Raw genomic sequence first — 20,984 nt, forward strand, 5'->3', positions numbered from 1 at the left:
AACAAACAAAAAAAGTCTTAACTATTACATACTCTTGCAGCTGTCTTCAAAATAAAAAAGCTAACACTAGAGAGGTCGTTTATAGACTAAATGACTAATAGAAGGCACATTTCTCAAACTAATGTTATTTCTCACAATAAATATATTTTGCACATATTTATTTTCTGAAACCATAATACGTTATGTAATTTTCTGAAACATGGTTTACAAGCTGTAGGAGTTAACCTTACTTATTTACATTAAAAGTCAGTAAACCGCGGGGCACGGTGGCTCATGCCTATAATCCCAGTACTTTGGGAGGCCAAGGCAGGAGAATCACTTGAGCCCAGGAGTTCAAGACCAGCCTGGGCAATATAGGGAGACCCTGTCTGTACAAAAAGTTAAAAAATCAGCTGGTCGTGTTGGTGCATGCCTGTACTCCCATCTCCTTGGGAGGCTGAGGTTCAAGGATCATTTGGGTCTGGAAGGCAGAGGCTGCAATGAGGACTGTCATCAGGCCATGCACTCCAGCCTGAGAGACAGAGTGAGACTCTATCTCAAAAATTTTTTTTTTAAATTTTAAAAAGTAAGAAAAATACAGGAAGTATTTGTAATTTATAGAAAAGACAGAGCACAGTAAAATGTAATCTTGCTGAAGACCTTAGCGTCAGCCTAATTAGTCACATAAAAAGGTCTGGTTTGGCTGGACGTGGTGGCTCACACCTGTAATCCTGACACTTTAGAACGCCAAGGTAGGCATATCATGAGGTCAGGAGATCGAGACCAGCCTGGCCAACATGGTGAAACCTCATCTCTACTAAAAATACAAAAATTAGCCAGGCATGGTGGCAGGTGCCTGTAATTCCAGCTATTCGGGAGGCTGAGGCAGGAGAATTGCTTGAATCCGGGAGAAGGAGGTTGCAGTGAGCCAAGATCACGCTACTACACTCCAGCCTGGCCAACAGAGCAAGATTCTGTTTTAAAAAAAGCGGGGGGTGGGGGGAGGGCCTGGTTTACATCACTGTACATATGTGTATATATATAGATAGATAGATAGATAGATAGATAGATAGATAGATAGATATAGATATATCTATACATGTGTAGGTGTCCAAGGAGGTTTTTCTCTTTGTAGAAAACTTTCATTTCATTGTTCCTTATAATCAAGACAGGTAAAAAAGATACTTAATTGCATTTTAATTTACCTTTTTTGCCAGGCGCGGTGGCTCAAGCCTGTAATCCCAGCACTTTGGGAGGCCGAGGCGGGCGGATCACGAGGTCGAGAGATCGAGACCATCCTGGTCAACATGGTGAAACCCCGTCTCTACTAAAAAATACAAAAAATTAGCTGGGCATGGTGGCGTGTGCCTGTAATCCCAGCTACTCAGGAGGCTGAGGCAGGAGAATTGCCTGAACCCAGGAGGCGGAGGTTGCGGTGAGCCTAGATCGCGCCATTGTACTCCAGCCTGGGTAACAAGAGCGAAACTCCGTCTCAGAAAAAAAAAAAAAAAAAAAAAAATTTACCTTTTTCTTCTCTGGAGATATAATTTCTGATTCTAGGCTGGTGTGGTGGCTCACACCTGTAATTCCAGTACTTTGGGAGGCTGAGGTGGGTGGATCCCTTGAGGCCAGGAGTTGAAGACCAGCCTGGCCAACACAGCAAAACACCATCTCTACTAAAAATAAATTATCCAGGCATAGTGGCCCACACCTGTAATCTCAGTACTTTAGGAGGCTAAGGTGGGCAGATCACTTGAAGTCAGGAGTTCAAGACCAGCCTGGCCAACAGGGTGAAACTCCGTCTCTACTAAAAATACAAAAAAACAGTAGGGCGTGGTGCTGCGTGCCTGTAATCCCAGCTACTTGGGAGGCTGAGGAAGGAGAATTATTTGAACCCAGGAGGTGGAGATTGCAGTGGGCCGAGATCACACCATTACACTCCAGCCTGGGTGACAGAGCAAGATTCCATCTCTAAATGAAATAATAATAATAATAATTTCTAATTCCATAGTAAGGAGTTCTCACCAGCTCCCCTGTGAGGTTTTAAAGCCATCGTGTGAAGAGGACTTTCCATGTATACTCTTAATTTCTCAGAATTCTTATGGCCCATGTTAAATATTAGATACTTCCTGTCTACCCCTGGAGGCATAGGTGCCTAAAGAAATCTAGACTCAGGGGCTGGGTGCAGTGGTTCATGCCTGTAATCCCAGCACTTTGGCAGGCTAAGACAGGCAGATCCCTTGAGTCCAGGAGTTCGAGACCAGCCTGGTCAACATGGTGAAACCCTGTCTCTACCAAAAAGACAAAAATTAGCCGGGGGTGATGGCACATGCCTGTAGTCCTAGCTTCTCAGGAAGCTGAGGTGGAAGGATTCCTTGAACCCAGGAACTGGAGGTTGCAGTGAGCTGAGATCATGCCACTACACTCCATCCTGGGTAACAGATATTAAATACAGAGTCAAAATGTTAGAACTGGTAGAGAGCTTGAAGTTCATCCCTCCTGACCATTTATCCACCAGGACATTTTACAGATGATCGAACCTAGCCCCTTTCTCCATAGGGAGAGGAAAAGTTTGTCCAAGGCCTCAGCATCTCAGGGTTCCAAATAGCCTAAAGGTCATCAAATCATACCTCCAGTGGCTCTAGTGTCAGAGCCAGGGACTAGAATTCAATCCTGACTCCTGGTACAGTGCCCCTTAGTCTTTGTCGTTGTTTTGTTGTTGTTTGTTTTTTGAGACAGGCTCTCACTCTGTCATCTAGGCTGGAGTGCAGGGGCACGATCTTGGATCTTGGCTCCCTGGCCGAAGCAATCCTCCTGTTCCAGCCTCCCAAGTAGCTGGGACTACAGGTGCAAGTCACTACACCCAGCTAATTTTTATAGAGATGGATTTTTGCCATGTTGCCCAAGCTGGTCTGGAACGTCTGGGCTCAAGCCTGTAATTCTGGCACTTTGAGAGGCCAAGGCAAGAGGATTGCTTGAGCCCAAGAGTTCCAGACCAGTCTGGGCAACAAATCATGACCTCCTCTCTACAAAAAAAAAAAAAAAAATAGCTGGGTGTGGTTGCACATGCCTATAGTCCCAGCTACTAGGGAGGCTAAGGTGGGAGGATCACAGTGAGCTGTGATGGCACCACTGCACTCCAGCCTGGGCAACAGAGTGAGACCCTGTCTCAAAAACAACAATAACAACAAACTGCTGTGACTTTGTGAGGGATTGTTAGTTAATATCTGGGTTGTTACTATCAGCCCTGAAAAAAAATCCCTGTGCTACTACTGCCTAGCTCTACATAGTCAGCCCACCCACTAGGGGTAGTTCTTTTTTTTTTGAGACGGAGTTTCACTCTTGTTACCCAGGCTGGAGTGCAATGGCGTGATCTCAGCTCACTGCAACCTCCACCTCCTGGATTCAAGCAATTCTCCTGCCTCAGCCTCCAGAGTAGCTGGGACTACAGGCACGTGTCACCACGCCCAGCTAATTTTTTTATTTTTTAGCAGAGACGGGGTTTCACCATGTTGGCCAAGATGGTCTTGATCTCTTGACCTCGTGATCTGCCCGCCTCAGCCTCCCAAAGTGCTAGGATTACAGGCGTGAGCCACCGCCCCCAGCCAGAACTCTAATTTTTTATGGTGATTTTCCTCCACTACCAGCAAGTCCTTAGGGAAAGTAACTCACAGATCCAACAGAGAGTAAATGGTGATTGGTCTAAGCTAATATTGGTGGTCATATTCTCTTTGGTATTTATTGGCTTATCCATGGTACATGAGGAAAAGTCTATTGAGTAACTACTAAGAAAAATCATAGTTTATTCTACATACGAGGGGAGATGTTTAGCTGGCAGTTAGATATGTAAGTATGAAATTGAGCATGGAGATATAATTTTGAGGCTATCACAGCACAGATAATATTTTTTATTTATTTATTTTTGAGACGGAGTTTCGCTTGTTACCCAGGCTGGAGTGCAATGGCACGATCTCGGCTCACCGCAACCTCCGCCTCCTGGGCTCAGGCAATTCTCCTGCCTCAACCTCCTAAGTAGCTGGGATTACAGGCACACGCCACCATGCCCAGCTAATTTTTTGTATTTTTAGGAGAGACGGGGTTTCACCATGTTGACCAGGATGGTCTCGATCTCTTGACCTCGTGATCCACCCGTCTCGGCCTCCCAAATTGTTGGGATTATAGGCCTAAGCCACTGCTCCCAGCAGCATAGATAATATTTAAGTAATGTGATGGAATAAGATTATCAGGGAGTGTACATGGAAAAGATAAAAAATCTAAATATTGAGCCGTGAGGTACTACAATATTTAGAGGTCAGAGAAATGAAGAGAAACTAGGAGTAGCCAGTGAGATAGAAGACCCAAGGGAGTGGAATGTCATGGTAGCCAAGGAGGGGGAATTAATGAGTTGTGTCTAGTGATGTGGTAGGTCAGGTAACACAAGGATTGAGAATTGACTGGTGTCAGCAAATGGACATCACTAGTGACCTTGACAAGAGCATTTCAGTGGAGTGGAGGAGGTAAAAGCTTAACTGGAGAGGATCTCACTGAAAATGAAAAAAAGGAAGTCAAGGCCAGGAGAGGTGGTTCATGCCTGTAACCTTAGCATTTGGGGAGGTGGAGGCAGGTGTATTGCTTGAGGTCAGGAGTTCGAGACCAGTGTGGGCAACATGATGAACCCCATCTCTACCAAAAATACAAAAATTAGTTAGACATGGTGGCACATGACTGTAGCCCCAGATACTTGGGAGGCTGAAGTGAGCTGAGGTGGCACCACTGCACTCCAGCCCGGGCAACAGAGTGAGACCATGTACAAGCCACCTTTGCGAGGCATTTTGCAGAAAAGAGAATGGAGAAATAGGGCAGTGGTTTGGGGGCAGGGAGATCAAGTCTAGTCAAGAGACAGTTTTTTTGGTTTGTTTGTTTGAGATGGAGTCTCACTCTGTCACCAGGCTGGAGTTCAGTGGCATGATCTTGGCTCACTGCAAACTCCACCTCCCGGGTTCAAGTGATTCTCCTGCCTCAGCCTCCCGAGTAGCTGGTACTACAGGCGTGTACCACTATGACCTGCTAATTTTTATGTTTTAGTAGAGAAGGGGTTTCACCATATTGGCCAGGATGGTCTCGATCTCTTGACCTCATGAGTTGCCTGCCTTGGCCTCCCAAAGTGCTAGAATTATAGGCATGAGCCACCTCGCCCAGCCAAGAGAGGGTTTTTCGTTTGATTGTTTTTTTTTTTTTTTTTTTTTTTTTTTTTTTTGAGACGGAGTTTCGCCCTTGTTACCCAGGCTGGAGTGCAATGGCGCGATCTCGGCTCACCGCAACCTCCGCCTCCTGGGCTCAGGCAATTCTCCTGCCTCAGCCTCCTGAGTAGCTGGGATTACAGGCACGTGCCACCATGCCCAGCTAATTTTTTGCACTTTTAGTAGAGACGGGGTTTCACCATGTTGACCAGGATGGTCTCGATCTCTCGACCTCGTGATCCACCCGCCTTGGCCTCCCAAAGTGCTGGGATTACAGGCTTGAGCCACCGCGCCCGGCCCGTTTGATTGTTTTGAAATGGAAGAAATAAATACATGTTGCTATAGCAATGAGAAGTAATAGAAAAACAGTGATGCAGGAGAGAGGAAGAATTGCTGGGTAAGTGTCTTTGAGATAGTGACATGGTATGAGACATAGTTCTTGAGCTTCTCAAAGTGTGATCAGTGAAGTAGTGACCGTCTAGAAATGGTTTGTCACCAGTTTGTGACAGTAATTCAGAATTGGTATTTTGAAACTTTTATAACAATTTGCCAGAAAAATTTTGTGTGTGTTGGATTTAATAATACAAATTCTGCCTAGAGTAGTCAAATTCATAGAGATAGAAAGCAGAATAGTGATAGCCAGGGATTGTGGCAAGTTAGGAATGGGGAGTTGAGTACAAGCTTTCAGCTTTGGAAGATAAAAAAGTTCTGGAGGCCAGGCACATTGGCTCACGTCTGTAATCCCAGTGCTTTAGAAATCTATGGCAGAAGGATTACTTGAGCCTAGGAGTTTGAGACAAGCCTGGGCAGCAGGCTTTAATGTAAAGACTCTACAATTAAAAAAAAAAAAAAAAAAAAAAAGCCAGGTGTGGGTGATATGTGCCTATAGTCCTAGCTGCTACAGAGGCTGAGGTGGGAGGATCGCTTGAGCCCAGGAGTTTGAGGTTGAGTGAGCCGTGATTGTGCCACTGCACTTCTGATGGGTGACAGGGCAAATAAATAAATAAATGAAAAAGAAAAAGTTCTGGAGCTTCTTGATGGGGATGGTTGCACAGCAATGTGAATGTATTCAATACCACTGAACTGTACACTTTAAAATGGTTAAGCTCGTTTAAAAAAACCTCGGCTTTCATTTTGGAAGCTTGTTTTCAAATTTTAATTATTTTCTAGTAATTAATTTTGATTATAATTTACAGAAATTTAGGTTTGTGATCGGTGATAAAACCTGGGTCTTTTAGCACAGATTCTTGAGAACTGAGGAGGGTTTGACGTTAGCTAAAAGAATAATTCACCTGTAGTAAGGAAAGGAAGGCAGAAAGAGTATCAAAGCAGAGATACAGGTTAGTTGAAACTCATGGTGAGTGCTGATAACTTGTAGATGTTCTTTTTGGTTTGTTTCATTTTTCTAGTGAATTGAAAGCAAAATCATCAGCTAAATGAGGATGAGGGAGGAAGTGTTGGAGGTTTTAAGAGACAGGAGACTAGAAATAGTTACGTAGCAAGGTAGGAGGAGAGTGTGTGAAACTGGAGGAAACGCGGTAGTGTAGCCACGCATGATGGCCCCTTAAGAATAATGATCTCAAATTTACCAGGAGTCAGTCAACCACTTTTGGCTTTTTCTTCACCCACTCCACTGCTGGAGTTCCGTCCGTACAAAGAAAGCAGAGAACGACTGGATAAATGAAGGTAATACTGAAGAAATCGACTTCATATACCTCATGTACTCACTTTCTTCCTGAAACAGCTTAGATTCTATTAGATTCCATTTCATGATGGAGAATAGAATCTAAGCTGTTTCAGGAAGATAGTGAGTACATGAGGACAGTGTGGGGCAGAATAGCGAAAGGTAGCTGGATCTATGGATTTGGGGTCTTGGGGTTGAAGTTTTTGGAGTTGGAGTATTATCAGAGCGAGTGAAGTAGAAAGGAGGTTCTGATGGGAGTTAGAGGATTAAAATTGAGATTGTAGAGGAGTTACAGTTATTCGTATGAGCATGAGAGTGAGAGGCTGAGCCAAGAATGATTCCTACAGGAGAATCTGAGAGGCCAGAGGATTGGAAGAACTAAGCGAATGTTGAAATCAACGAGAATTATGACAACAGTAGTAATGAATAACAGTGTACTAGAAGCCCAAATCTTAAAGAATGATGGTGAGTGACAGAGGGGTCTATAGGTGACGGAAGCGAGAGGTGCTGTAATCTCTTGTCATGAAGCAATATTTAAAGCTCTTCCTATTTTGAAGGGAGGCTAGGATTTGGGTGTGTGTGGCTCCTTTAAGAGCCGGAGAAGGGGAGAAGCTGGAGGGCGGGCTGGAGGGGGCGGGACCCCTCGGCTGAGTCTGCGTATTGAGAGTGGAGGCGGGGCCAAGCTCGGGCTCGCGCGCCCGGGCGGGTCCTCGCGGGGGCGGAGTCTGCACTCGGGTTCTGGCTGCGGCTGCGGCTGCTGCACTTCTACCTTCTGCGGGAAAGAGGCCGAGGCCTGGGCCAAGCCCGGAGCCGCCGCTCGCCGGAGCCTCCTGGAGCCTCCGCGTCGGCTCAGCCTGGAGGCGGGCTCCGGTCCGGCCCGCCACCGCATCCAGGACGGAGGCTGCACGCCCGAGGACCAGGCCGGCGCAGCCATGGTGAGGGAGCCAGGCCTGCCCTAGCCGCAGCCGCCCGCCACCCTGGCCCCCGCCTGCCGCGCTAGCCCCTGCAGGCATGCCCCTCCCTGTCTCTGGTGTCCTCTCGGCCTCTCTGTCTTCACCTCTCTCCCTCTCGGTGTCCAGTTCCTCCTTCCCCGTGCTCCCTCATCCACCTGCTGGGGTGAGCGCCTTTAGGTGACACCCCCTGAATCTCCCTTCTCCCCAGTGACATCCTTTTTATCATCCCCAGTGACAGCCTTTTTAGCATTCCCTTTGTCGCCCACTCCTCGTCCTTTAACCCTAACCCTTCCTTCCTTTCTCATCTATCATTTTGCCTTTTTTTCTTTTTATGTGATTTTTACTTTCCCCCCCTTTCCTCCCTATTTTTGGCTGCTCTTTCTTGCTCTTCTCACCCCTCTTCACCATTTTATCTCCACTGCCCCCTCCTTCCGTGTTCCTTCTCCCCTTCGTCCTCTCCCATCCACGTTTCCTCTTCCCTTATCGGATGTCCTCGCTCGGCTCGCTTTCACAGCTGTCCCCATTTCCTTCTACGGGCTTCAGGGGTCTAAGCAGGAACAATCTGAGGACTGTTGCTTCCCGGGAGCTGCAGGGCGGGCAGATAGGAATTTGTAGGCTTGCTTCTTCCTTTCCGTTTTTGGAGGCATTGAAGAGATCTTGGAATCCTATTACCTAGTGTCATCGCAAAACCGGAGTGGTGGTGTGTTAGAGCCACGAAGTGAGGGCCAGCATGCATACTGTGACCTTAGGAGAGAGCTAGTCTTTTGACAGAAATAGCTTAAAATTGTTTCGATTTTTTTTGAGGGGGGGGCATCTTTTAATGTGGAGGTACGGTTGGGGAAATTTAAAAATACTTATTTACAAGCTCGACTGTTACTACCTAAAACAAATGATTTGTTTTCATTTGGAGGCAGAGACCAAGGGCATTTGAGGACTGACAATCAGCTTGACAGGTTGTGATAGTCTCTTTAAACCTTCTAAAGAGTTCATTTGTTTGCCCTCTCTGCCTTTAGTTGGGAGAACCTTATGTTTGCAAATGTTCTTCTTTATGTTTGAAAACAGGTTGAGGCTTCAGTTGGTTTCTTTCATTGAGTTGGCTTCTAAGTGGTTTGCTGTACATTTATTGAAAACATTGCTCCATCGTCTGCAACAAGCTAAGTTTTGATCTCTGGGAGGAATAAGACATTCTAGTCGAAACTAAGTCCTGATAATCATGTTTTCCTAGTTTGTTTTTTTCCCCTTCATCTGTTTTTTAGAAAAGTGATTTACTGTAAAATTATTTAATCTATGAATTTTCCCTAACTTGCTCCTGCATTTTTAGGCTGTCATTTTCCTGTCTCCTTCACTTTCGCACACTGTCATTGTATATTAACCTGTTTCTCCCTGTGGAATGTAAGTTCTAGGTAGTAACCATGTTTTACTTATTCCAAGTGCTCAGGCCAGCTAGGTGCTTAAATGATTCACTTTATATTCTCATTTCCCACCTGACTAGTATAAACTTAAACTGAAATTTGAGGTAACTAGTGGACTACACAGAAAGAGTGATTATGGGAATCGTTGTTTGGAGACGGTCTTGCTCTGTGGCCCAGGCTGGAGTGCAGTGGCACAATCATGGCTCTCTGCAGCCTTGAACTCCTGGGCTCAAGTGATCTTCCCACCTCAGCCTCACAAGTGGCTGGTACCACAGGCACGGGCTACTGTGCCCCGCTAATTTGTAAAATTTTTTGTAGAGATGGAGTCTCGCTGTGTTGCCTAGTCTGGTCTTGACCTCTTGGACTTAAGCCATCCTCCCACCTTGGCCTCTAAAAGTGCTTTAATTACAGGCATGAGTCATCATGCCTGGGCAGAGAATCTTAATTTTGGTGTAAAAATGATATTAGGTGAGGTATGATGATATACTCACCAGAATAAAAAGCCATCCTACCTAAGACATCACATTGGTAGATTTTTGAAAGTGTGGGTCCTTCCATTGGGAATGAATTTATGAGAGGGAGGAGTTACGAACTCCCCTTTTAGGTATTTAGGATCCCAAAGTGTCCTGGGATCCTAAATACCTGGGCCTGAAAGATGAATAGGATTTGTATGGATCATTTTGGGAAGGGGAAGAATGCTTCATTGTGAATGAGTAGGAAGTAGAAAGGATGCTCTCACAGGGATTTTTTTTTTTTTTTTTTTTTTGAGATGGAGTTTCGCTCTTGTTACCCAGGCTGGAGTGCAATGGCGCGATGTCGGCTCACTGCAACCTCCGCCTCCTGGGTTCAGGCAATTCTCCTGCCTCAGCCTCCTGAGTAGCTGGGATTACAGGCACGCGCCACCATGCCCAGCTAATTTTTTGTATTTTTAGTAGAGACGGGGTTTCACCAGTTGACCAGGATGGTCTCGATTTCTTGACCTCGTGATCCACCTGCCTCGGCCTCCCAAAGTGCTGGGATTACAGGTGTGAGCCACCGCGCCCTGCCGGGATTTTTTTTTTAAAGAAAGAAAGTAGGAAGGAATTAGGATGCATTATAGGAAGTAGTATTACCCTTATATAGCATGGAAGGATGCAAGAATGAAGATGTGTAGTAGGAAATGAGACTAGGAAGATACTGTCTTAGCCCATTCAATCTATTGTTACAAAAGACCATAAAGTAGGTAGCTTGTCAACAACAGAAATTATTTCTCAGGCTTCGAAGTCCAAGATCAATTCCCAGCAGATTCGATGTCTTGTGAGGGCTCTTCCTGATTCACCTTTTCACTGTTTTCACACATGGTGGCAGGGGCCAGACATGGAGCCTCTTCTTTTCTCTCTCTCTCTCTCTCTCTCTCTCTCTCTCTCTCTCTCTTTTTTTTTTTTTTTTTTTTTTTGAGATAGAATTTCTTTTGCCCAGGCTGGAGTGAAGTGGCATGATCTTGGCTCACTGCAACCTCCGCCTCCCAGGTTCAAGCAATTCTCCTGCCTCAGCCCCCTGAGTAGCTGGGATTACAGGTGTATGCCACCACACCTGGCTAATTTCTTTGTGGTTGTAGTAGAGATGGCGTTTTACCATGTTGGCCAGGCTGGTTTTGAACTCCTGACCTCTGGTGATCTGCCCACTTCAGCCTCCCAAAGTACTGGGATTATAAACGTGAGCCAACATGCATGGCCTCGGAGCCTCTTTTAAATGAGGGTGTTAATCCCATTCATGTGGGCTCTACACTGGTGATCTAATCACTTCCCAAAGGCCTCACCTTCTTATGTCGTTACCTTGGGGGTTAGGATTCCAACATAGGAATTTAGGTAGACACAAGCAGTCAGACCACAGCACATATATTAGGCATGATTATGTTTTAGACCTTGTGTCTAATTAACTTGATTTTTCCTTGCTTGTTAAAACATGTACACGCAGAGTAAGAGTGTATGTACGGGAGAGGTGAAGAGAAGGCAAAATATTAGCTTAGTATGAGCTAGGAATAGTATTGGTAGAGGCTACTTTTCCTCATGCAATATTTTTAGTAGATAATCAATATAGTTGAATGAGTGTTACAAAGCTTTGCATTTTTTGTTAAATGTTAATTAGGTTGTGTTTAAATGGTTGAGACATTTAAGATGAATTCTTGGCCGGGTATGGTAGCTCATGCCTGTAATCCTGGTACTTTGGGAGGCCAAGGCAGGTGGATCACCTGAGGTTAAGAGTTCAAGACCAGCCCAGCATAGCCAATGTGACAAAACGCCATCTCTACTAAAAATACAAAAATAAGCTTGGTGTGTTGTCATGCGCCTGTAATCCCAGCTAGTCGGGAGGCTGAAGTAGGAGAATTACTTACCTGGGAGGTGGAGGTTGCAGTGAGCTGAGGGCAGGACATGAGAGTTTGCTGTTTTTTTTTTTTTCCTGAGCAGGATCTTGCTGTGTTCCTAAACTGGAGTTCAGTGGCATGATCACAGCTTACTGCAGCCTTGACTTCCCAGGCTCAAGCAATCCTTTCACCTCAGCCTCCCAAGTAGCCTTCCAAATAGCTGGGACCACCATCACACCTGGCTAATTTTTGTATTTTTTGTAGAGACGGGGTTTCACCATGTTACCTAGGCTGGCCTCGAACTTCTGGGCTCCAGTGATCCTCCCACCTCAGCCTCCCAGAGTGCTGGAATTATAGATGTGAGCCACCATGACAGTTGGTATTTCTTTCAGAAACCCATCTTGATGCTGGTTTGTGAACCACAATTTGAAAACCACTGGTCTAAAACATAGTCCGTCCTTTCAATTAATCTAACAGTGTTTTTGAAGTGCCATTGACTGTGTTGACATTGGGGAAATCACAGATAGTAAAATAGATGTGACCGCTGGCATTTTTCATTTTTTGTATATAGAGCTATTTTATTTTATTTTATTATTTATTTATTTTTTGAGATAAGGTCTTGCTCTGCTGCCCAGACTAGAGTGCAGGGGCGTGATTATGGCTCACAGCAGCCTCAAACCCCTAGGCTCAAGGAATCCTCCCTGTTCAGTCCCCTGAGTAAAGCTGGGACTTGCAAGTGTACTCTATTATGTGCAGCTGATTTCTTATTTTTGTGTAGAGAAGATATCTCCCTATGGTGGTCAGGCTGGTCTCAAACTCCTGGTCTCCAGTGATCTGCCTGCTTTGGCCTCCCAAAATGCTGGAATTACAGGCATGAGCCACCACATCTGGCCTGTATAGAGTAATTTTAAATGTGAAGAGTTTTAATACATCTTGAGTGTGCTGGAAAAGGACAAGTTGATAGCTGGGCATGGTGGTGCATACCTGTAGTACCATCTAGTCTAGATCCTAAGGTTGGCTCACTTGAGCCCAGCAGTTCAAGGCTGCATTGAGTTGTGATCATGCCTCTGCACTCCAGCCTGGGCAACAGAGTGAGACCTCATTTAAAAAAAAAAAAAAAGAAAAGTTGTGGAATAATAGAATGGAATAATTAGGAGTGGCTTTGCAGAGGGTCTTACTTTCAAGTAGAGAACTGAGGGATTAAACTGTAGGAGTTATGTAAAGAATAGTCCAGGTAGGCCAGGTGCAGTGGCTCACGCCTGTAATCCCAGCACTTTGGGAGGCTAATCAGCTGAGGTCAGGAGTTTGAGGCCAGACTGACCAACATGATGAAAGTCCGTTGCTACTAAAAATGCAAAAATTAGCTGGGCGTGGTGGTGGGCACCTGTAATCCCAGCTACTCAGGAAGCTGAGGCAAGCGAATTACTTGAACCTGGGAGGCGGAGGCTACAGTGAGCTGAAATTACGCTACTACACTCCAGCCAGGGCAACAGAGTGACTTCCTATCAAAAAGAAGAAAAAAAGAATAGTCCAGATAGAAGGAACAGCATGTGCAAATGACCTGTGATGATACTCTCTTTTGCCTGCTTAACTCTAATATATCCTGGAGTTCTGAATTCAAGGAATTAAGGGAAACGCTATCCAAAACACCTAGGTCACTCCCCTCTTTATTATGTAGCACTTTTTCATAGAACATATAGCAAATGTAATTTTATATTTCTTGATGTAATTATTTGAGTCTCCGTGTCCAGAATGTAAAAATCATTGGTAAAGAGATGATTTTTGACCAGCTGCTAAGGACTAGGTGATGTTCCAGGCATTGTGATTACAGAGGTTAAAAAAAGACATGGGGTACAGGGAGGATCTAGACAATAAATAAATCTATAAATGTATAATGACCATAGTTATATAATGTTAATATCATACTAAGAAAAAGTAAACCAGGGTAAGATAAAAAGTGATACTGTGTGTGTGAGAGGGCAACTATTTTAGATAGGAATGTTAAGCAGCAACACTAATAGCTTTTATTTATTTATTTATTTTTGAGACAGGGTCTCACTCTGTCACCCAGGCTGGAGTGAATGGTGCAACCACGGCTTGCTGCAGTCTCAACCTCCCAGGCTCAAGCCATCCTCCCGCCTCATCTAACTCAAGCAGCTGAGACTACAGGCGCGTGGTACCACGCCAGACTAATTTTTATATTTTTGTAGAGATGGGGTTTCACCATGTTGCCTAGGCTGCTTTCGAACTCCTGGGCTCACGTGATCTGCCCTCTTCTGCCTCCCAAAGCCTGGGATTCCAGGCCTGAGCCATTGTGCCCAGCCTATTTTTTTTTGAGACAAGAGTTTCGCTCTTGTTACCCAGGCTGGAGTGCAATGGTGCGATCTCGGCTCACCACAACCTCTGCCTCCTGGGTTCAGGCAATTCTCCTGCCTCAGCCTCCTGAGTAGCTGGGATTACAGGCACACGCCACCATGCCCAGCTAATTTTTTGTATTTTTAGTAGAGACAGGGTTTCACCATGTTGGCCAGGTTGGTCTCGATCTCTTGACCTCGTGATCCACCCGCCTTGGCCTCCCAAAGTGCTGGGATTACAGGCTTGAGCCATCACACCCGGCCTGTGCCCAGCCTATTTTTTTTTTCTTGTGACAGTGACATTTTGAACTGAAAATATAGAAGTTATTAATATCAGTAAATATGTTCTTGAAACTAGAAAAAGGATGTGTGTAGGGGAATCAGTAAATAAATTGAAATCCCTACCAAGCTTATGCTTTTGAACCATAATATGTCTGAGCAGTCTCATTCCAATATGAATCAGAGTCATTCAGAAGCACAAGTGGAGAAATGTCTTAAAATAGGAAGGAAATCTTACTAAATTTCCTTCTTGCTTAAAAAATTATACATTGTGGCTGGGCTGAGTGGCTCACATCTGTAATCCTAGCACTTTGGGAGGTCGAGGTGGGCAGATCAAAAGGTCAAGAGATCCAGACCATCCTGGCCAAAATGGTGAAACCCCTTCTCTACTAAAAATACAAAGATTAGCTTGGCGTGGTAGCACACACCTGTAATCCTAGCTACTCGGGAGGCTGAGGCAGGAAAATCACTTGAATCTGGAGGCGGAGGTTGCAGTGAGCTGAGATTGTGCCACTGCACTCCAGCCTGGTGACAGAGTAAGACTCTGTCTAAAAAAAAATTATATGTTGCATACAGAGATTAAACATTAACACTAGTGGTGTTCTGTATCTCCCCCTACTATTAGGCATATAATTTATTAGCTGACTAAAATTCTATAATAATTTGGCTGGGTGCAGTGGCTCAAGCCTGTAATCCCAGCACTTTGGGAGACCCAGGAGGGCAGATCACAAGGTTAAGAGATCGAGACTATCCTGGCCATCATGGTGAAATATGGTTAGTAGAGCAGCTCTGTCTCTACTAAAAATACAAAAATTAGTTGGGTGTGGTGGCGCGCACTTATAGACCCAGATGCTCAGAAGACTGAAGCAGGAGAATCACTTGGACCTGGGAGGCAGAGGTTGCAGTGATCACGCCACTGCACTTCAGCCTGGCGAGAGAGTGAGACTCAGTTTCAAAAAAAAAAAAAAAAAAAGCCAGGTGCAGTGGCTCACACCTGTCTGTAATCCTAGCACTTTGGGAGGCCAAGTTGGGTGTATCATTTGAGGTCAGGAGTTCAAGACCAGCCTGACCACCATGGTGAAACCTCATCTCTACTAAAAATACAAAAATTAGCTGGGCATGGTGACAGGTGCCTTAATCCCAGCTACTTGGGAGGCTGAGGCAGGAGAATGGCTTGAACCCAGGAGGCAGAGGTTGCAGTGGGCCAAGATCATGCCATTGCACTCTAGCCTGGGCAAAAAGAGTGAAATTCTGTTTCAAAAAAATTAAAATTAAATAGAAAACTAGTAATTCAACATAGGAGTTTATTTTCCTTATATGATAAAGCTTGTGCATGGAAGCAGTTTTATACAAAGACAGAATTATTTCCTATTTCACTAAAATTTCACAAACAAGACTCAACTAGTTCTCTTTAGGATAGTCATTCTGGGTCATTTTCAGAGGCTCTTGCACTGAATTTCTCTATGTAAAATTTAAGTTACTGAGATAGTGGTTGTTTTTTTTTTTTTTTTTTTTTTTTTTTTTGAGGCAGAGTTTTGCTCTTGTTGTCCAGGCTGGAGTGCAATGGCGCGATCTCAGCTCACTGCAACCTCTGCCTCCGAGGTACAAGCGATTCTCCTGCCTCACCCTCCTGATTAGCTAGGATTACAGGCATGCGCCACCAAGCCCAGCTAATTTTGTATTTTTAGTAGAGAAAGGTAGCTGCATGTTGGTAAGGCTGGTCTCGAACTCCCGACCTCAGGTGATCTCCCTGCCTTGGCCTCCCAAAGTGCTGGGATTACAGGCATGAGACACTGCGCCCAGCCGAAATCACTTTTATAAAGCACTTTGAAGAAGAATATGCCTTCAGCACTTAAGTATTTCTTGGACAAACTGCATGCTGCAAGTACTATTCTCACACTAATCATGATTAAGATTTTTCAGGCTCATAAATGAAAGAAAAATAAATTTTCCTGTAGTAACTAGGCAAGGGTGTAATGAGAAAAGACTGGAGGCGTGCAACTCTTCCTACTCAGAATTTTTTTTTATTTTGAGATAGAGTCTTGCTCTGTCACCCAGGCTGGAGTGAAGTGGCAAGATCTTCTTGGCTCACTGCAACTTCTGCCTCCTGGGTTCAAGTGATTGTCCTACCCCAGCCTCCTGAATAGTTGGGACTACAGGCACCCACTACCATCCCTGGCTAATTTTTGTATTTTTAGTAGAGACAGGGTTTCACCATTTTGGCCAGGGTGGTCTTGAACTCCTGACTGTAAGTGATCTGCCTGCCTTGGCCTCCCTACTCAGAATTTTTAAATTCTTTCCTATTGTCTGAGACAATAGACCCTCCTGTGAAGATACCTTTTTAACACAGAAAACCTTGAGAGATAGGACAGTAACATATTTTCAGAATACATTAATTATGGGGGGAAAAAAACAAAAAGTAGGTCTGGTAGGAATTCAGTAATATTTTTAAATGATACTCTGGTAAAGGTAATATCTATTATGCAATAAAAATACCAAGATATTATTGTATACAGCATGTACTTGGTCTGCATGTGAATTTGTTAACTCCTTAAGATCTTTGTGGAGCCTGCAGTTTTGGCCTTTCTAGTTTACAGTGATCTTACAGGGCTGCTGTTCCACGCAGATGATACTGCACAACTCAGCTAACAATTATTCATACAGACAGCAATGAATCCACAGAGATCTGTATCCTGTGTTCTTGATGATGTCTAGCACATAGTAGGGACTCAGCAAATAGTTGTTGAAAGAAAGTGCTTTGTTTATTGAGACGGAGTTTCACTCTGTCGTCCAGGCTGAAGTGCAATGGCACGATTTCAGCTCACTACAACCTCTGCCTCCTGAGTTCAAGCAATTCTTCTGTCTCAGTCTCCTGAGTAGCTGGTATCACAGGCGTGCACCACTACGCCTGGATAATTTTTTTTTTTTTTTTTTTTAGATGGAGTCTTGTTCTGTCACCCAGGCTGGAATATAGTGGCTTGATCTCCACTCACTGCAACCTCTGCCTCTCAGGTTCAAGTGATTTCCAGCCTCAGCCTCAGGAGTAGCTGGGGTTACCAGTGCCTGCCACCACGCCCAGCTGATTTTTGTATTTTTAACAGAGATGGTGTTTCACCATGTTGGCCAGGCTGGTCTCAAACTCCTGAACTCAGATGATCTGCCTGCCTCCCAAAGTGCTGGGATTACAGGCATGAGCCACCACACCTGGCTAATTTTATATTTTTTTAGTGGAGACAGGGTTTTGCCATGTTGGCCAGGCTGGTCTCGAACTCCTGACCTCAAGTGATCTCCCTGCTTTGACTTCCCAAAGTGCTGGGATTATAGATGTGAACTACTGGACCTGGCTTGAAAGTGTTTTACATAGTATACTAAGGCCTTTATGATCTGATCTTTTTTATTGCTTTAGCCTAGGCATCCCCAAACTTTTTACACAGGGGGCCAGTTCACTGTCCCTCAGACCGTTGGAGGGCCGCCACATACTGTGCTCCTCTCACTGACCATGAAAGAGGTGCCCCTTCCTGAAGTGCGGCCAGGGGCTGGATAAATGACCTTCGCAGGCTGTAGTTTGGGGACGCCTGCCTTAGCCTTATCTCTCATTTTATGATAAAAAGTCTTTACATTTTATGCTCAGTAGTACTGAAGGAACATTGTGCTGTTTTCTGTGCCTGTCAGTTTTGCTTACAATGTTTCTTTTGCCTGGAATGCTGGGTTTTCACCATGTTTGTCAGGCTGGTCTCTCTCCTGACCTCAAGTGATCTCCCTGCTTTGGCTTCCCAAAGTGCTGGGATTATAGATGTGAACCACTGCACCTGGCTTGAAAGTGTTTTACGTAGTATACTAAGGCCTTTATGATCTGATCTTTTTTATTGCTTTCCTAATCTCTTATTTTATGAGAAAAAGTCTTTACATTTTATGCTCAGTAATACTGAAGGAACATTGTGCTGTTTTCTGTGCCTCTCAGTTTTGCTTACAATGTTTCTTTTGCCTGGAATGCTGGGGTTTCACCATGTTTGTCAGGCTGGTCTCTCTCCTGACCTCAAGTGATCCGCCCAACTCAGCCTCCCAAAGTGCTGGGATTGCAGGCCTGAACCACTGTGTCCTGCCTTACTTCTTAATTATTATTATTTTGAGTTTCGCTGTTTTGCTGTTTCCCAGGCTGGAGTGCAATGGTATGATCTTGGCTTCCTGCAACCTCCACCTCCTGGGTTCAAGCGATTCTGCCTCAGCCTCCTAAGTAGCTCGGATTATAGGCATGTGCTACCATGCCCAGCTAATTTTGTATTTTCAGTAGAGACAGGGTTGCTCCATGTTGGTCAGTTTGGTCTTGAACTCATGACCTCAGATGATCCACTCACCCTGGCCTCCCAAAGTGCTGGGACTACAGGCATGAACCACCATGCCTGGCCATACTTCTTAATTACCAAACCTTCAAGTGTCCCTTTATGCCCTACCTCCTTTGGTTGCCTCCAGGCAGCCTTGGGTTACACATTTCTGTACGCTTCTCCTGTACATTTTATGTGCCCTGGTTATAGCAGTTGTTTTGTGTGCTATTATTTGTTGATGAGGCTGACTGTTTCTCCAGATTGTGAGCTCTTTGAGGGCAGGGACAGTGCTGTGTTACTTGTTTCATTCATAAGCACTTAGCATAGTATATAGTAAGTAGCATACTACTTAGATTTAGTAAGTGCGGGTCGGGCGCGGTGGCTCAAGTCTGTAATCCCAGCACTTTGGGAGGCCGAGGCAGGTGGATCACGAGGTCGAGAGATCGAGACCAGCCTGGTCAACATGGTGAAACCCCGTCTCTACTAAAAATACAAAAAAAATTAGCTGGGCATGGTGGCGTGTGCCTGTAATCCCAGCTACTCAGGAGGCTGAGGCAGGAGAATTGCCTGAACCCAGGAGGCGGAGGTTGCGGTGAGCCGAGATCGCGCCATTGCACTCCAGCCTGGGTAACAAGAGTGAAACTCCGTCTCAAAAAAAAAAAAAAAAAAAAAAAAGATTTAGTAAGTGCATATCAATATTGCACTGAACAGTACTGGCCGGGTGTGGTGGCTCATGCCTGTAATCTCAGCACTTTGGGAGGCCAAGGTGGATGCGTCATCTTAGGTCAGGAGTTCGAGACCAGCCTGGCTAATATGGTAAGACCCTAGTTTTACTAAAAATACAAAAATTAACTGGGCGTGGTGGCGCATGCCTGTAATCCCAGCTACTCAGGAGGTTAAGGTAAGATAATCACATGAACCTAGGAGAGGTAAGCCGAGATCGCGCCACTGCGCTCCAGCCTGGGCAACAAGAGCAAAACTCTGTCTCACAAAAACAAAAAAATACTGAGCAATACAATATTTGTTCAGTGTGTGTTTGGTAGAGAATTGCATAAGGTGATGTTAACTTGAGATGTGAGAGATGAAAAAAATTGAACACTCTGTACAGGTCTCTGAGGGGGAAAGAGGTTGGATAGGTAAGAAATGTTAGATCAGACAGTTCATTTAGTAGCTTCAGTGGCACTTTTGACCTAGGTTAAATGTTCTGTCCACAAGGATTTAATAGGAAGAAGTGGGAAGAAAGCCAAATGATTTCAGGATGAATTGCAAAGCACTATCCCTTTGTATAAACACTTGAAAGTCGCTTGTCTATATAATTTGTGGAGGTATCCTTCCAGAGAGTAGACTATTTAAACTCAGTAAACAATTAGTTACTGCTAAATCTAGAGGGGTGGTTAATTATTTTAAAAACTTTTATTACCTTTTTGTTTTTCTTTCTTTCTTTTTTTTTTTTGAGAGAGAGTCTCGCTCTGTTACCCAGGCTGGAGTGCAGTGTCACGACTGTGGCTCGCTACAACCTCCGCCTCTGGGTTTGAGCAATTCTCCTGCCTCAGCCTCCCAAGTAGCTGGGATTACAGGCTGCACCACCAAGGCCGGCTAATGTTTGTATTTTTAGTGAAACAGGGTTTCACCATATTGGCCAGGCTGGTCTTGAACTCCTAACCGTGTGATCTGCCCACCTTCCAAAGTGCTGGGATTACAGGTGTGAGCCTCTGCACCAGTCTTGTCCTTTTTTTGTTTTTTTGAGGCAGGGTCTTACTGTGTTACCCAGACTGGAGTGCAGTGGTGGCATCTTGGCTCACTGCAGCCTCTGCCTCCCAGGTTCAAGTAATTATCCTGCCTTGCCTTCCCAGGCACCCACCACCACACCTGGCTAATTTTTATATTTTTAGTAGAGATGGAGTTTCACCATGTTGGCCGGGTTGGTCCTGAACTCCTGACCTCAAGTGATCTGCCTGCCTCAGCCTCCAAAGTGCTGGTATTGCAGGCATGAGCCACTGCTCCTGGACCTTGTTTTAAAGACATTTTCATGCACATGCCATTTATTCCTCATTACCATTTTGTGGTATAGTCAGAGCTCTAGCTTCAGTTTTTCAGATAAGGATACTGAGAAGTTAATTGATTTTCCTAAGGTCACAGAGTTACTAAGTAGCAGAGCCAGGACTGACTGTAAGCCCAGTGTTTTTTTCCATTATTAACCCCACATCTCTGTTTACCATCTTATGTTTCAAAACTCCTGGTTACTATAGTTAACAGGAAAATAATGCTAAAGTATCTCTTTGAGTTGACAATCCTGTGATCTGCTCAATGACTACTGACCTAAATTTTTGTTTTGTTTCCTAGAATAGCTTTATCACATGACCTTAGATGGAAGAAGAGGGCATTTATGTAGCTTTCCAGGCCTTGATCTTTTTTAG

At 44.7% G+C, this 20,984-nt stretch overlaps 1 protein-coding gene across 3 annotated transcripts in view; it reads left to right on the top strand.

Annotated features, from left to right (window-relative positions):
• Positions 1-6,741: 6,741 nt before the first annotated feature.
• ZYG11B (zyg-11 family member B, cell cycle regulator) overlaps positions 6,742-20,984 on the top strand; it is a 110,189-nt gene continuing 95,946 nt past the window's right edge. Inside the window, exon 1 of one of the 3 annotated variants that reach the window (XM_074380835.1) lies at positions 6,742-6,905. In XM_074380835.1, the coding sequence (XP_074236936.1) occupies positions 6,900-6,905 (6 nt within the window). In that variant the 5' untranslated portion in view covers positions 6,742-6,899. Of the gene's footprint in view, positions 6,906-7,754; positions 7,839-20,984 lie in introns of those variants that run through there. The other 2 variants (XM_039473654.2, XM_074380836.1) reach the window with 2 other exon arrangements.

This window comes from Saimiri boliviensis, chromosome 11 (genome assembly GCF_048565385.1).
Source record: "Saimiri boliviensis isolate mSaiBol1 chromosome 11, mSaiBol1.pri, whole genome shotgun sequence".
In the NCBI taxonomy this organism is placed as follows: Eukaryota; Metazoa; Chordata; class Mammalia; order Primates; family Cebidae; genus Saimiri; species Saimiri boliviensis.